General features: G+C 45.0%; 1 protein-coding gene and 1 long non-coding RNA gene across 4 annotated transcripts in view; one reads left to right on the forward strand and one right to left on the reverse strand.

Moving 5' to 3' along the window:
* The window catches only part of LOC307209025, a 442,352-nt gene that overhangs the window by 425,578 nt on the left and 441 nt on the right, over nucleotides 1-16,333 (forward strand). Inside the window, exon 1 of one of the 2 annotated variants that reach the window (XR_013835292.1) lies at nucleotides 6,866-7,477. The exons of the other annotated variant lie outside the window; for it this stretch is intronic. This is a non-coding gene — a long non-coding RNA (uncharacterized lncRNA). Of the gene's footprint in view, nucleotides 1-6,865; nucleotides 7,478-16,333 lie in introns of those variants that run through there. 2 annotated transcript variants of the gene reach the window in all.
* Nucleotides 12,188-16,333, reverse strand: part of ASPG (asparaginase) — a 58,268-nt gene continuing 54,122 nt past the window's right edge. Inside the window, exons 15-16 of one of the 2 annotated variants that reach the window (XM_079995913.1) lie at nucleotides 16,101-16,161; nucleotides 12,188-14,497 (exon numbers count right to left, since the gene is read on the reverse strand). In XM_079995913.1, coding sequence (XP_079852039.1) covers nucleotides 16,105-16,161 — 57 coding nt within the window. In that variant the 3' untranslated portion in view covers nucleotides 12,188-14,497; nucleotides 16,101-16,104. The remainder of the gene's footprint in view (nucleotides 14,498-16,100; nucleotides 16,162-16,333) is intronic. The other variant, XM_079995914.1, reaches the window with a different exon arrangement.

Below are 16,333 nucleotides of genomic sequence, written 5' to 3' on the forward strand. Positions count from 1 at the left end.
GTCTGGAACATAGACTACAGGACAAAAGTAATAGTCACGCAGATCAGTCCACCCACTTTTGCCTCTGGCCACACCACCAACTGGCCTGTGGCTCCCAGGAAGCTGCCCACAAGGGAACACAGTCTTCAGATATCCCCCATCCCGGCATTAAACAGAGTTATGGAGGACTGAATCACATGTGTATGTAATAGCATAATAAGGGTCCTGCTGGATCAGGCGTGTGTCTCAGCTAGTCCAGCATCCTGTTTTCGCAGAGGCCAGACAGGTGCCTCTGGGAAGCCTATGGGCCAGACTCTCACCCTTCCGTGGTTTTCAGCAACTGGTATCCAGAGGCATATTCTATGTACAGTTTCTGGCTTGTCATCACAGCCCCTTTGCTCACCAGTTGAGGCCCATTCACACACATGTTTGCTCAACATGCAAGCAGTTTTTGCAGTGCAAACTGGACCAGGGATAATTCATGCAAGTGGTGGAGGTGGTGGGATTGTGGCAGCAGGCAGGTTGCACCATGACACGCTACGCATATCTATAGAGCATCTGAATTGAACCAAGCCATGTAAAAGTGTACAGAGAGAGAGAGACTTCTTCCAATTCTATGATTCTATGATTCTATTTTGGAGGTCTTTAAGCAGAGGCTTGACAACCATATGTCAGGAGTGCTGTGATGGTGTTTCCTGCTTGGCAGGGGGTTGGACTCAATGGCCCTTGTGGTCTCTTCCAATTCTATGATTCTATGACTTATTCATTGTTGTTTACTGCCAGTGTTACCAACAAACCCAAAGCTTCTTAACATCAAAACAGATTGAAAACATCCAGTAAAAACCTAAAAACACAGCTAAACAGATAAAAGGCAGACCTACAGACCCCACCCCACTAAAAGAGGCCACAATGCCACCCTTCAAATTGTTGTTGTTGTTGTTTATTGTGGCGCTGTGGGTTAAACCACAGTGCCTAGGGCTTGCCAATCAGAAGGTCGGCGGTTCGAATCCCCGCGACGGGGTGAGCTCCTGTTGCTCGGTCCCTGCTCCTGCCAACCTAGTAGTTCAAAAGCACATCAAAGTGCAAGTAGATAAATAGGTACCGCTCCGGCGGGAAGGTAAACAGTGTTTCCGTGCGCTGCTCTGGTTCGCCAGAAGCGGCTTAGTCATGCTGGCCACATGACCCGGAAGCTGTACGCCAGCTCCCTCGGCCAATAAAGCAAGATGAGCGCCGCAACCCCAGAGTCGGTCACGACTGGACCTAATGGTTGGAGGTCCCTTTACCTTTACCTTTATACTGCCCTGCATTTGAAGACCTTGGGGCAGTTCACAAGATAAAAATACAGGATAGAAGCACAAAATAAATAGTTAAATCAAGGGCCAAAGCCCAGGGGGTTTGCTATTCCCAGTGTTGAAGAGAGGATTAAACAACCAATTGCCTGCATCTCATAGGAATTCAGCAAGACCATAAGTCTACATAGGTCCACCTAGCTCTACATAGTCTACAATGGCAGGCAATGGTCCTCCAAGGTTTCAGGCAGGAATCTTTCTCAATCATCCCTGGAGAAGCTGAGGACAGAACTTGGGGCCTTTTGCAATACAGCGCAGGCATTCTGCCACTGAGCTGTGTATCCCATCTCGGTTCACGTGGAAATGAGTAAGCAGGTGGAACAAAAGTTCCTGGGCATCCAGCCTTCCCTCCGTTCAAAAGACAGCCGATGTTAAAAATGAGTCGATGAGCAGGGATATAGATTGTTGTCATGGGCTTAGCCAAGGGGGGCCAGCAGGCACAGCTCCCCCTGCTAAATCAATAAAAATACTTAAATAACTGAGGTTCTGCTCCCCCTAACAAAAATCCTGGCTACACCCATGATTGCTGTGCATGTAATTGGCTGGGTGTAAACACACAGACGTGGATGATTATCAGTTGTGAAAAACTACCTTTGGGGCTTTTTGCTTTTTTCCTGCACATAATAATCATTCCACTTGGGGACTGTATAATATATCTCTAGGAGACTTCACCGATTTTTAAGTACTGGTGGTATGGGGTTTTGAATCGCAATGGCCAGTTCAAAATAGGGCTACCTTGAAATGACTCCTTCCTTCCTTCCTTCCTTCCTTCCTTCCTTCCTTCCTTCCTTCCTTCCTTCCTTTTAATGTATTTGGTTAGTTGTTGGCATCTGTCTGTCTCAGGAGACCATGGAGGAATGCACCTTTGGGGATGAAGTGAAGCTGTTGCAGAATTGCAGCATCTGCTGTGGCTGTAGAGACCAACACAGAAGAGACATGTTTTGTTGCAGCTGGGGCAGATGAAGGCGTCCGGTTGTGCTGCTGCAGACTCACCATGGCGTTTCTCCTCTCTGGGCTCCTCACAGCGGTCATTCCTCCTCTGGTCACTGCTGTGGCTGCACAACCCGATTGTCTGTCTCCAGGCACTGTGGTCACCTGTGTAGGATTCCTATGTGGCAGGCTTGATGTTGCCAGCCTTCATGTCACGTAGAGCATGTCTTTGGGGATCCTGCCATCTTCCGTTCTGTAGACATGGCCAAGCCAGCATAGTCACTGAGACAGGAATGTATATACCATGCTGTAAACACAACTTCTTGGGCAGTTAACATAAAGATTACACAGGATGGCCTGTTGTGATCTTTAGCAAATCTTTCAGCACAGTTTCAGACACCCTGCAGCATATTTTCTGGGCCCTGGAACAGTTGCTACAGAGATTGGTGTGCTGCAGATAGGCAGTAGCAAGAAAAAACTCATGACATGTCCCAGGGAATTGCCCCTGTAGGAAATTCTCTGTAGGGAAATAGTATCGGGTGATGAGTAATGGCTTTTCCCAAAGCCTTTGCTAATCCCGTAAGCAAGCTTACCTTGACTAACTGGCCTGTTTCCTAAACCCTGAGCAATGAGACTACTTTGACTATTTCACCCACCCATCCACCCGCTGGCCTCCTTCCAGTTCTGAGGAGACTCTGCCTATCATAGCTCTCAAACCTAAACAAGACTCCTAGTCGCATGACATCTGCATAGATACATAGGGAAGAAGAAGAAGAGTTTGGATTTGATATTGCACTTTATCACTACCCGAAGGAGTCTCAAAGCAGCTAGCATTCTCCTTTACCTTCCTCCCCCACAACAAACACTCTGTGAGGTGAGTGAGGCTGAGAGACTTCAGAGGAGTGTGACTAGCCCGAGGTCACCCAGCAGCTGCATGTGGAGGAGCGGAGACGCGAACCCAGTTCACCAGATTACGAGTCTACTGCTCTTAACCACTACACCACACTGGCTCTCCAGTGGGAGGGAGAAGCATGTTCCCATTCTAGACGAATTCCTGTGGTCCTGTGAGGAGAGACTGTAGCTCATTCGCATCTTTCGCATGCAAAAAGTCCCAGATTCGGTCCCTGGCATCTCCAGTCAAAATACACAGCTAGCAGGTGGTGGGAAAAGGCCTTTCTCTCCCTGAGATCCTACAAAGTTGTCGTTAGTCACAGTCAACAACACTGGGCATCAATGGACAAAAGTCACAAGGCAGGTTTCCATGTTTCTAAGTTCTGCTCAAGTCAAGAGCCTGGCAAGATTGTGCAAAGATGACCTACGTGTATATCAAATTTTCCTGTTAGCTCACCATCTAAAACCCTTCGGTCCTGCTGGATCAGACCAAAAGCCCATCTAGTCTAGCATCCTCTTCCCACAGTGGCCAACCAGTTGCCTATGGGAGGTCTTGTTCTCCACAGCAACTGGTATTCAAAGGCACACTGCCTTTGAAAGTAGAGGCAGAACATGGCCATTGTGAGTACTAGCCACTGAGCTACACCCACACCCACACACACCCGCATGGTCTTGCTCCCGCTCAGTTACCTACAGCTCAAACCCCATGAGCATACAAGTGAAAGATTTTTTTCTGTACAGCGAAAGAAAAAGAAAATATTAACAGTGGCTTTTTCTTGTAGCAATGCATCTCAAAAGAGGCTCCTATACTGAAGCTTTAGGAAATATGCACGTTGTGTTAAATTTAAGAACTAGTTGATTAATTATGTTAAAAAGCAGTGGTTTATTCATTCCAAAGTTCTTTTAATCAGTCAATTGTCCTAATCTGGATGGATGTGTGTATTTGTCAACTGATAGGCCAGAAGTGTCTGCACTGAAAGCACCAATTACCTGTTGAGTTGGGAAGAACAGCCAAGTTCAGTCCCACATCCTCTCTAACAGTCCTAGCAAAGAAAAGACACTAACTTTCTGGTCCATCCCTGACTGCCAGAGACTTGTGGACTCGGCCACTGCAATCCAGCTATCTTACTGGAGGAAAGAACTGCTGTTCTGCTCTCTGCAGTGGTGGTTTTGCAGCTGCCAAGCTACCTTTAGGGTTCCAACTGGCCCAAAGAGGCTGCTGACTTTGGCCTGGAGATGCATAATCACAACATGCTGGGTTGCCCTGTCTCCAGACCACTAACAGAACCTCAACAGGTTGTTTACATCTGGATTTGCTATAGGCTGCCATTGTGGTGCTAAATGCGTCTAACCGATAATGATGCAAACATGTCATGCTTTCTTTTGCCAATATAATCCTTTTTGGCAAGAGAGCAATTATTACTGCTGAACATTGGCATTGTCAGTAACCTATTTTTGTGCTCTTAAATCCCTTTATTATAGCCTCCAACTTAGTTACAAAGTTGAGCTTCAACAATAACTTCAGCAGCCCCAGTGGAGTACTGTATATATTGTAAATTGATGTAAATTAGCACCATGGAAAGAGTTAGATCTTGAAATCTTGCTAGCTTGAAATTTATTTTTCCTAGTGCTGTGAACCTGCCCTATTATAAAGTCCATTGGTTAGATAGACTTTTTAGCAAAGGTATCGATTTGATTTTTGTTGAGAGTAAGACTGTCCAGCAATTAAAACATATTCAAAAGTTTTCATATATATTCATCTTCTCTGAAGCCTTATTAGGCAGATGGCACCAATGTCTCCTGTCTCTGTTTGCCATCCCTTTATAGTGAGTTGTGTACATTTTCTTCTACTATATGCAGTAAAATCTAGTAAAGTAGAGCACTTGAGAGAGTCAGATTTCGCACAGCAGTGGGCATTGAGTCTTTTCACCCTCCCTTCCTCCCCCCAAAATAGGCACAGGAATCGAGTTGGCGTTGGAACTTCAAACAAACAATTGTGTCAGTCCTGTACATACCAAGTTTTATTATAAGATCCCAACAGTTAAAGAAGGTATCACAACACATTGTGTTTTACCTCTTGACTGCTCCTTTGGAAAATGCTCAAGGGTGTCAAGTATTCCAAAGATCAATGCTCCTAATTTAGCAATGGCCCCAGCTATTAAGAAGATGCTAGGAGGAACATCGACAGGAGCAGAAATGTGCCATCAAAGCTAGCCTACAGCTCTTAGACACAGTGGAGAACACTGCCCTGTTGCATTTGTCTAAATAAGAACCATGTGCCAGTTGAGTTGGCTCTTGTACATGGAATAGAAGCAAGGAATTCCTTGTCCTTTGACCCAGATGTTTTTCATTGTGATTTTAATATTTTTAATAAATAAATAAATTTTACAGAACATATATGCATCTCAAATTATAAAATCATTGGAATAAACAGGCCCACTGCCCTGATCCACCAAACTCTTCTTATGTCTTTACATACTTATTTCATGCAGGAAGATTGCAGGTAGAACAGACACATGTAGACTTTCAGGGCAATGTGCTTGATCCCAGCTCCCTATATTCTTTTTGCCTCTATGTCTTCAGGCTCAATTCCTGAAAAGGGCTGTAAGGTAACAAACCAAGAAGTCTCCTCTTTAGTTGGGTGCACAAGAGGAGGAAGGGGTGGGCTCCATGGGGAGGAAGTAGGGCTCAAGCTGGCATGATTTTCGATACCTACATCTAAACCCAGCCACTGTGCTAGAAGCACACAGGGCAAACTAGTGAGCAGGCAAGAGTAAACCCAAGGCCTTACTTTTCTTGGCCAACTAAACCTTCCCCTAGAGATGGAGGAGAAATTCAATCCAGTATGCCTTTAAAGCTGAATCTATCAAATGTTCACCTTCCAAAACAGTAAGGTAAAGGTAAAGGGACCCCTGACCATTAGGTCCAGTCATGGCCGACTCTGGGGTTGCGGCACTCATCTCACTTTACTGGCCGAGGGAGCCGGCGTACAGCTTCCGAGTCATATGGCCAGCATGGCTAAGCCGCTTCTGGCGAACCAGAGCAGCACACGGACATACCATTTACCTTCCCGCTGGAGCAGTACCTATTTATCTACTTGTACTTTGAGGTGCTTTCGAACTGCTAAGTTGGCAGGAGCAATGACCGAGCAATGGGACGAACCGCCGACCTTCTGATCAGCAAGTCCTAGGCTCTGTGGTTTAACGCACAGCACCACCCGCGCCCAAAACAGTATGTGAACCCAAATAGAGCTATCTTGCAGAATCCGTGCTTTGATTAATTTTGCAAAACAGTTCTCCAGCCAGTGTTTACAAAAATGTATAAATTTGGCGAAAGTGTGCATAAAAATGAAGATATTGGTGAACATAACTTTAAAAAATGTGTATATTAGGAGGAATTGCTTGCAGACCTGCATATAAAAATGTGTTTTACGAGAAAGTTGCACCAAAATGCTGATTAACTTTCATGAGGGGTTGTTGTTTTTTTTAATTGCAAATTGCTGCAAAATGTGGGCAACTGAAATTAATATTGGAAAAAATGAGTAACAGAGATTCAAAAAATGACAGCTTCTTCCATCCTTACCTTCGTGTCCCTGTGCCCCCCGCCACTGCCCCAAATACCATTTACTACTGACAACATTTTACAATAAAAATCAATTTATTGTGGGGACAGTGCCTCCAGATTGAAATCAGGCATAGTCAAAAATCACAGCTCAGAAGATTATGTCTACCCAGCTTTTATTGGCATAGCTCTCCTTTCTCACTAATCCAGACTTTAACAGACCCGGTACCCTCCAAATGCCATCAGTTCCAGACAAGCTGGTCTAATCTTTCCAAACCCTACACAGGTATCACTTTGCCATTTAAGTTCTAGTGCTCATGGCCAAGCAAGCTTTGAATGCATCACAAAGGGAAAATGAAAATGAATCATTTGGCGATCTCCTGGATTGCTTCCTTTGCAAGTTGCAACTCACCCCAGAATTTTCTGCGTAGGACGGATAGTGCATTTTGCAAGACGTGTTTTGCAGAATTATCACACCATGTCCATGGGCTTTGCCCATTGGTTGCAGCAGAAGACTCTTCATTTACCACACATTATCATTGGCAGAACCTGTGCCAAGCCACGGGCGGGCAATGCATCATGTAGCATCATCAGAGTCGCTCAAGTTCCATGGCATGAGCAGGCTTACTCATCTTCTTGGAATCAATAATGCATTTTAAAGCAACATACTCAAGTTGGTATTCGGCTCATAAATATGCCTTGAAAGATCTTCAGCAACCAGCCTGGGAATAAGCTCTTTGACTATAACAGCTGTCCTGGAATCGCAGGTGCCAGGTCAGGAGAAACAGCAGTTCCCATCCCCAGTTCTCTTATTCTAGGGCACATATGATAATTCCCCAGAAGCACTTCTGTTTTTGTCCAGCTCACTTATTGTATGCACTGGCTATTGTTATAAGCAAGTCCCTTTGATTTTTAAAAAATGGGGGGGGGGGGGATGACTGATCTAGGTTGGTAACATTCTATAGTTGTTGTGAAACTTCAAGAAGGAACAATGAGAACTGTTTCTTGCATCGTATTCAGGCACAGCGAATTAACTCTGCACTATCTCCTTAAGGGCATCACAACCTCCAGACTTTCCCCTTCTCTCTCTGTCTCTCTCTAGTTTTGGAGATGCCCTGCTGAAGGCCTGTGTTTGGAACCCTGCCAGCAAAATTGTATATAACCCTTGTGAAACAAACTGGTTAGCAGCCCTGAATCCAGTTGTCCCTCTTTTGAAAGACGCTGGCTGTGATCCAACTGCCTCCAAAAATGACCCTGCTGATCCTGTTGTTTGGAGGGGAAAGCAGGTGAACCAAATCCAGCAGTCACCCTACTTTACCTCTTTGAATAGCGAATCAGCTAAATCCAAGCTTTTTAGAAACATATGTGCATCCCTGACTATTAGATTGGGCTGTTAATGCCCATGTTCCACTGCCACTGTTGGATGCAATAATTGCTTCTGAATGTTCAGCTCTGCCCTCTCCGGTCTTGGAAGGATCCTTTATAAAAGTCCCATATGACCAGAGAATCTGCGCCTGTTCATTGGGGGATATAGGAAGCCCTGAGCACATATTTTTTAGATGTCCCTTTTCCGATCAGGCATGTAGAGAAACCCATGACCCCTGCCGGAGAGGCTTGCTGAGCTCCCGGTAAAGCAAAAATTCGTTCTTCTCCTGTTAGGGCAAAGACCACAAGACGACCCGGATTGTCGCCAGATTATGTGCACAGATCTGTAGGCGCAGACCATCCCCCGATTCAACCTAGTTCGTTAAGAAAATTCCCAAACCTGGATCCACGGGTGACTTTGGGTCATTTCTCTGAGGTAGTTTATTTTAAAGTTTTTATGTGTTTATATGCCTATCGCACTTTTAAACTTAAAATCCATTGTTGTATATTGTTTTAAATGTATGTTTTGCTATTGGGATTGTATTTCCATTGTGTTTCTCAAGCTTGTCTCTGACCGTAATGAATGTCATGCTCATGCTTCTGAATGCCAGTTGCTGGAAACTGCAGTGAGAGAGAGAGCTTTTGCTCTCAGGACGTGCTTGTGGGTTTTACTGCAGGCACTGCTTGTGGTTTCTGTTGGCCACTGTGTGAACAGGATGCCTGATTAGATGCCTGGCCTAATCCAGCAGGTTTGTCTTTTGCTCTTAATGATACATACAGCTCCCGCTTATACGTGCAATTCCAGACCTAGCCAGGTTTGTGCAATTTAGTAGTGATTTCTTGCAATTCAGCAGGGAGGGCACCAAATCCTGTAGCCTCCAGATTCGGTGCTTGGTTTTATCAGTCCCATAACATTTATAAAAGGTAAAAGGTAAAGGGACCCCTGACCATTAGGTCCAGTCATGGCCGACTCTGGGGTTGCGGCACTCATCTCGCTTTATTGACCAAGGGAGCCGGCGTACAGCTTCCAGGTCATGTGGCCAGCATGACTAAGCTGCTTCTGGCGAACCAGAGCAGCACACGGAAACACCGTTTACCTTCCTGCCAGATCAGTACCTATTTATCTACTTGCTCCTTGACGTGCTTTTGAACTGCTAGGTTGGCAGGAGCAGGGACCAAGCAATGGGAGCTCACCCCATCGCAGGGATTCGAACCGCCGACCTTCTGATTGGCAAGTCCTAGGCTCTGTGGTTTAACCCACAGCGCCACCCACGTCCCATAACATTTATACTTGGTTGTAAAAAAACAAAAAAACCCCCCACAAACTTTAAAGCAATTTACAAAAGATAAAACAGTAAAACCAAGAAAAATTCATAACCTGACTTTAAAAATTACAAAATACAAAAACAGATTAAAGATCACCTCAGATTTCTAAGCATCTGGGTAGGCTTGTCTAAACAGGAATGATATTAAAGGTAAAGGTACCCCTGCCCGTACGGGCCAGTCTTGACAGACTCTGGGGTTGTGCGCCCATCTCACTTAAGAGGCCAGGGGCCAGCGCTGTCCGGAGACACTTCCGGGTCACGTGGCCAGCGTGACATCGCTGCTCTGGCGAGCCAGAGCCGCACACGGAAACGTCATTTACCTTCCCGCTGGTAAGCGGTCCCTATTTATCTACTTGCACCCGGAGGTGCTTTCGAACTGCTAGGTTGGCAGGCGCTGGGACCGAGCAGCGGGAGCGCACCCCGCCGCAGGGATTCGAACCGCCGACCTTTCGATCGGCAAGCCCTAGGCGCTGAGGCTTTAACCCACAGCGCCACATGCGTTCCCAGGAATGATATTAGCAGGTGCCAAAAACAAGTACAATGAAGGTACCTGATTGCTCTCAAAAGGCAAGCTCCACCGACTGAAGCAGATGATTTCGGAAGTCTGTTTAGGCAGTTTGATTTTTTCACTATACGGATATTGAGATTGATTTACCATTAACTCAGCTTGTAGTGAGATCTTATATAAAAAGCAAAAAAGGTAACAACCCGAATGTATTGCAAGCCTGCAGTGTGTGGGGTGTTGGGGTCAGCACAGGTGCACATCTGCTGATAACCCAGGCATGTCCAACAACGGCATGGGACATTCATAGAATCACAGAACTGGAGGGCACCCCGAGGATCATCTAGTCCAAGCCCCTGCAATGCAGGAATCTTTCACCCAACGTGGAGCTCGAACCCACAACCTTGAGATTAAGAGTTTCATGCTCTACCACCTGAGCTATCTCATGCAGGCATTGTCTGCAGTCACTCGCCTGCACAAGGAGCAATGTGTTGAGAAACAAAATGTCGGAGATGATGAAGGCAAGCATGTGGACACAGTTTAGGTCTCAGCAAGCGAACTTAAACGCACACCCCATAATTAAGGCAGCACACATACGTTCTGTTTACGTTGTCATTTTCATTTATAAGCTGTCACCATCACAGCCAGCTTAAATTGGATCCTGGAAGACACTTTCCGAGTTGGCTTCCTTTTGATGTTTATTTCTATCATTATTTTAGGGTCTCATTAGCTTAATCCACTGCGTAAACCACGGTTAACCTGCTTGCCTTTAATTTACTCTCTTTGCGCCAGGGCTAACTACTTTAATGGATGTTGAAAATGTGACCGATCAGGCTTGGGGCGAAGTTGCTCCTATAGCTGTCCGTCAGCTCATATCCTGGGCTGGATCAGCCATGTGTGGTTTGGAGGTCAAACTACATGTTCCAAACGTGTTTTTCCACAGTGCAACCCCAAACAGCCCAGGGGATGAGCCAAGCCTGTGCATAAGCAGAATTTAGGATCAAACCGGTTATGTAATTCTCACCTGTGGCTGTGTTGCCAAGGGGCTTGAAGGGAAGCACATGGTGAATCCAGATTGCTGTTAGACTCTAGTTAATAGTTTCAGTCACCCAAAGTTCTTGGATCATCATTTCAGTCTAGGAGGAGGGTGGATGAGACAGATGGAAGCGACATTCTCAGCAAGGTTTTAGCCTCTCTTTGCATGCATTCAAGATTAAATTGCAAAGAGGAAAAGGAGGCAATACAAAACACTTCGAGAGCATCTGTTGTGGTGATTTTCTTCTTTATATCACATAATAACTACGGCAATGTTAACACAGGCCAGCCAATCTTTTTAAGCAAAAGGATTTATGGCTTTGGCATGCCTCCCTCACTACTACTTAGGTCCAAGTTGATGCTTGTTAAGTATAACAACTCTGTATGTTGAAAGTTAGAAATATGAGTGCTTAGAGGAATTCACTGCGTTGGTGAACTGGCTTAAATCACTGTTTTTGTATACCCCACAAGTAAGGCACATAAGGCACTTCAGACATCTGGGGACTCTGCTCTTAACACGGGGCAATTTCTAAACCCTCAAGATGATGATGAAGTTGCCGTTTATATCCAAGATGCTCAAGAATTCTGACAAAGGACTGAGCACACACTGACTCCAAAGACATAGGTCACCTCCCAACTCTCACTGTTTTGCAAGAGGGATTCAACGGCATACCTGAAATTAAAGTTTCTTCAATTAAAGAGTTCTCACACAACAAATCCGTTTTTAAAAATGGACCTTTTGCGGTTAGGAAAGTGATGGGGGGGGAGCAGTGTGGGGTAACAACTGACAGTAATGTAGTAGGATCCCAGTTATCAGGGAAATTCACCGGGCACCAACTCTTGTCATTTTTTTGAGGGACAGACCAAAACATTTTTATTTTCCCAGGCATTTGGGAAATGTTAATAATCCAGCCAAGTTTTTAGTGGCTGCTTCTGGTGTGGATTCTTACGTAAATTGGGGGGGGGGTGTAGATATTCTAGGTTATGCTTTTATGAGTATTTTATTATATAATTTTGTGTTTTCCTTTTCTTGGACTAGATTGTGGGCTCCTGGTCTTCCTGATCACTGTTGGAAACAGAATACTGGGCTAGATTAAGTCCATTAAATCAGGACTTGTCTTGGTCATGGTATTGTTCACCAGCAGAATACCATTGATGGCTACCATTCTTGTTAACTGACCAGATCAATAAATCCTCCTCCTCCTCACTGCCCCACTAAAAAAAAACACAACCACTTAGTTCTGAGCTAATATTTTTCAGAGATTTTATTGAAAGGCATAGCAAAGAGATCGTGATTATTTCCACAGTAACTCCCACTATTACACAGTGGTGGGGGAAGTCTAATGTGCTGACAGCAGAAACAAAGATGCACAAAGTCACCCTGAAATGTATCACAAAACTTATCAAAAGCAATTAAGCTGTTCTCAAAATACCTACATGTATTTTCTTCCCTGAAAGGTAAAGGTAAAGGGACCCCTGACCATTAGGTCCAGTCGTGGCCGACTCTGGGGTTGCGGCGCTCATCTCGCTTTACTGGCCGAGGGAGCCGGCATACAGCTTCCGGGTCATGTGGCCAGCATGACTAAGCCGCTTCTGGCGAACCAGAGCAGCACACGGAAACAGTTTACCTTCCCGCTGGAGCAGTACCTATTTATCTACTTGCACTTGCTTTCGAACTGCTAGGTTGGCAGGAGCTGGGACTGAGCAATGGGAGCTCACCCCATCGCAGGGATTCGAACCACCGACCTTCTGATCGGCAAGTCCTAGGCTCTGTGGTTTAACCCACACCACCACCTCCTTCAAATATTCCTCAGATTTCTGTTTAGGCAAGAGCCCACAGAAAGATGCTTACAAATTTTGGCATTATTTTGACTTCCTTGCAAATTACCAAGATTTTACCACCACCGCAAGCGGGACCCTCCAAGTGACGACCTTCAACAAAATGTTGTAGCATGGGGAAGGGGACCTGTCACTCTCCAAATGTTGCTGTACTTCAAACCCCATAATAATTATAATTTTTATTTTTAGTACCCTGCCCATCCGACTGGGTCACCCCAGCTACTCTGGGCAGCTTTCAATATATATACAAACATAATCAAACACTAAACACTAAAAAAAAACTCCCCTATACAGGGCTGCCTTCATGTTTCTTCTAAAGGTTGTATAGTTACTTCTCTCCTTGACATCTGAGGGGAAGGCATTCCATCAGCTCCAGCCAGAATGGCCAAGAGTCAGGGATGGTGGGAGTTGTTTCCATGAAACATCTAGAGGGCCACAGGTTACCCATCCCAGCTGGAGTGTATCCTCATCTCCAAACAGGAGTCCTCAGGTTTAGGGGCTAGCTGGCCATGCTCCCGGGTTTTCTGTTTTTCTCCTCCAACCAACACACAATATCCTGTTGTGACTGAGCACGTTCTGGGGCTGTGCATTACACTCCTGCCTACTCTGCAACCTGTACACCCCCATCACTGGTTTCAGAGGCAGTATACACATGGCATTAGTGGTGTAGTGATTAAGAGCGGTAGACTTGTAATCTGGTGAACCGGGTTTGCTTCCCCGCTCCTCCACATGCAGCTGCTGGGTGACCTTGGGCTAGTCACACTTCTCTGAAGTCTCTCAGCCCCACTCACCTCACAGAGTGTTTGTTGTGGGGGAGGAAGGGAAAGGAGATTGTTAGCCGCTTGGAGACTCCTTAAGGGGAGTGAAAGGCGGGATATCAAGTCCATACTCCTTCTTCTTCATAATCCATATCTATCCTGTCATTTCTTGTGAAATACTATATTTTGAGAGGGCTGCCTCTCTAGATTTTAAAGACTTTCCCCCCTTCTGGAAGCCCCACAGTTCTCTCAAGCAATCTGATGTGTGTGCTTCCCCCCCCCCACTTAATTTGAGAGGAAAGCTAATACCAGGTTTCTAATGCAGTACACAGCAAATCAGAAGATTGGTTTTAAAAATGATGTTTCTCTCTGAAATTCCCGATTATCTCATCTTTTGAAAAAACGGTAGCCCCTGCTGAAATGTGAAACTTGATTTCTGTGTCTAGATTTCTGTGAAGAAGCTCCTGCCCTGAGTCATCTGCCACTGAGCTATAGTGAGACACAGTAGCTCTGCAACAGAGCACTTTGCTTTGCTTGCAGAAGGTCTCAGGTCCAATAGTCAGCAACTGAAGTTAAACTAATATCAAGTCTGGGCAAGATTTCTGCCTGGTACCCTGCAAAGCTGTGTCTACTCATCGCAGACAATGCCACCACTGAATCCATGGCCTGACTTTCTATAAGGCAATTTCATATGTGGTTTGAGAACAGCTGTTTGTTTCATCATCACACATTCCTTCCTGAAAACACAAATTGATTCAATAGGCTAGTATGGGCACCGAGTCTAAAGTATTGCAGTGTCCTTTGCTAAGTATTAGTTTCTTCTTTTAATATATATATATAAGAAAATAGACTCTCTTTACTAAAAACAGTGAGCATAAGCTTGCATTCTTCAATTGTTATCTGTCTTGCTTGCAGCGATGTGTGCCTTTCCTCCCCATCTTGCCTCAGGGAAGCTCCAAGTATCTAAAGAAAATCAGGAAAATATATTAGATAAATAGGTAGGTAGGTAGATAACTGTCTGAGTGCAAGTCGTTGACATTCCCTCTTTACAATGACAGCCACCCAAAATTACCCATTGCACTCCAGAGTTCTACCCTATCAGTAGCTTCTCAAACTGTATATAAAATCCTCTATTGCATTTGCAGTTCTTCCAAATTTTGTATCACATGCATATTTGACAAGTGTACTCTCCACTTTCTCACTGGCCAGTCATAAAAATAATTAAATAAAGGTCAGAAGACATGAACCTCCGTGGGACTGAACTTTCTGTTTAATACTGCTCAGCTGAATATTGCTATTCCTTTAAGATACATTTTATACATAAAACGTGGCTTTCTTGTTTTAAGCTTTTAAAAACATAGCTATTAATTTGAAACACAAGTGATCTGCCCTTGTAACATGTGGGTGAGTAGAGACGGGAGGTTGGGCTAGAGAATGACAGAAATCCAGTGCAAAAATTGAGCTGACAACTTTGTTGCTTCAGCAGACAGCCAACAGAATGATGTAATCCATTTATAAAGCACCATAGCGAGTCAGGATCATTGCCCATAGGTGTTTGCATACTGTTGAATGTATACAGAGATAAGTAGCAGAAATCATTTCAACATGCCCGTGAAGCAAGGAGAAACTTGCTTCACAGTATGGAGCCATGTTTCAAATAACTTAAGACATGGCCTGAAATTTCAAGGAGAAGGATTTCACAGCCTTCCTTGAGGAAAAGCCACCCTGGGGCGGTTTCATATACTCCAGAGCAGAACACTCCATTTGTTCTTGGCCAATCCAGCCTTCATGGCAAGCTTACCAGCATGATACTCTTGAATCAAACCACCAGTCCCATTTGCACTTTACATAATCGGGATTACATAATCGGGTGTGTGTGTGTGTGTATACCACAACCTTAGGTGTACATGTGATGCAGCCTTTACAGACTAGTGTCCTCCCAAACGGGCAGTGCTGTTAGTTTTGATGGCAATGATCTATTTTCCAAATCCTGAGATCCCCCGAATTGGTGCTTTCAAAGTTGACTGTATTTAGCCATCTGCTTAGTGAGCATGCAAGACACCTTAGCCCACCAAGTACAGTGGTGCCCCGCAAGACAAATGCCTCGCAAGACGAAAAACCCGCTAGACGAAAGGGTTTTCCGTTTTGGAGGCGCTTCGCAAGACGAATTTCCCTATGGGCTTGCTTCGCAAGACGAAAATGTCTTGCGAGTTTTTCCGACTTTTTTCCCTCCCCCCCTTTTTCTAAGCCGCTAAGCCGCTTATCCGCTTATCCGCTAAGCCACTAAAAGCCGCTAATAGCGCTAATCCGCTAAGCCGCTAATGGGCTTGCTTCGCAAGACAAAAAAACTGCTAGACGAAGAGACTCGCGGAACGGATTCTTTTCGTCTTGCAAGGCACGACTGTAATGATAAAACAGATGGATATATGCTGCTATGAACTCAAACCAGAGGACTGTGGTCCCAACTCAGTCCATTTCCCAAACCAAACATTCCTCATGGAGCGAATGACCCACATGCACACCGCCAAACATTGGTGGTGGTTATTTCTCAAAGCGTAAGTCTTACCAAATTAGGCCTCCAGCTGACATAAAAACTCCATGACTTTCATACGATTTGCAGCTCTTGCCTACAAGAAAAGGTTGTGATAGTAGTAAGTGCTGCTATGCCATCTGCACATAGGTGCTCATACACATGCACAAATCACACAGAGGCACCTAAACATGCTGCTCCCATATGCACCATCTATATGCTTCACACTTCAGCGAAAAGCCTCTGCTTCAGATCTCTTCAACACCTGA

Source organism: Podarcis cretensis, assembly GCF_951804945.1.
Source record: "Podarcis cretensis genome assembly, chromosome: 1".
In the NCBI taxonomy this organism is placed as follows: domain Eukaryota; kingdom Metazoa; phylum Chordata; class Lepidosauria; order Squamata; family Lacertidae; genus Podarcis; species Podarcis cretensis.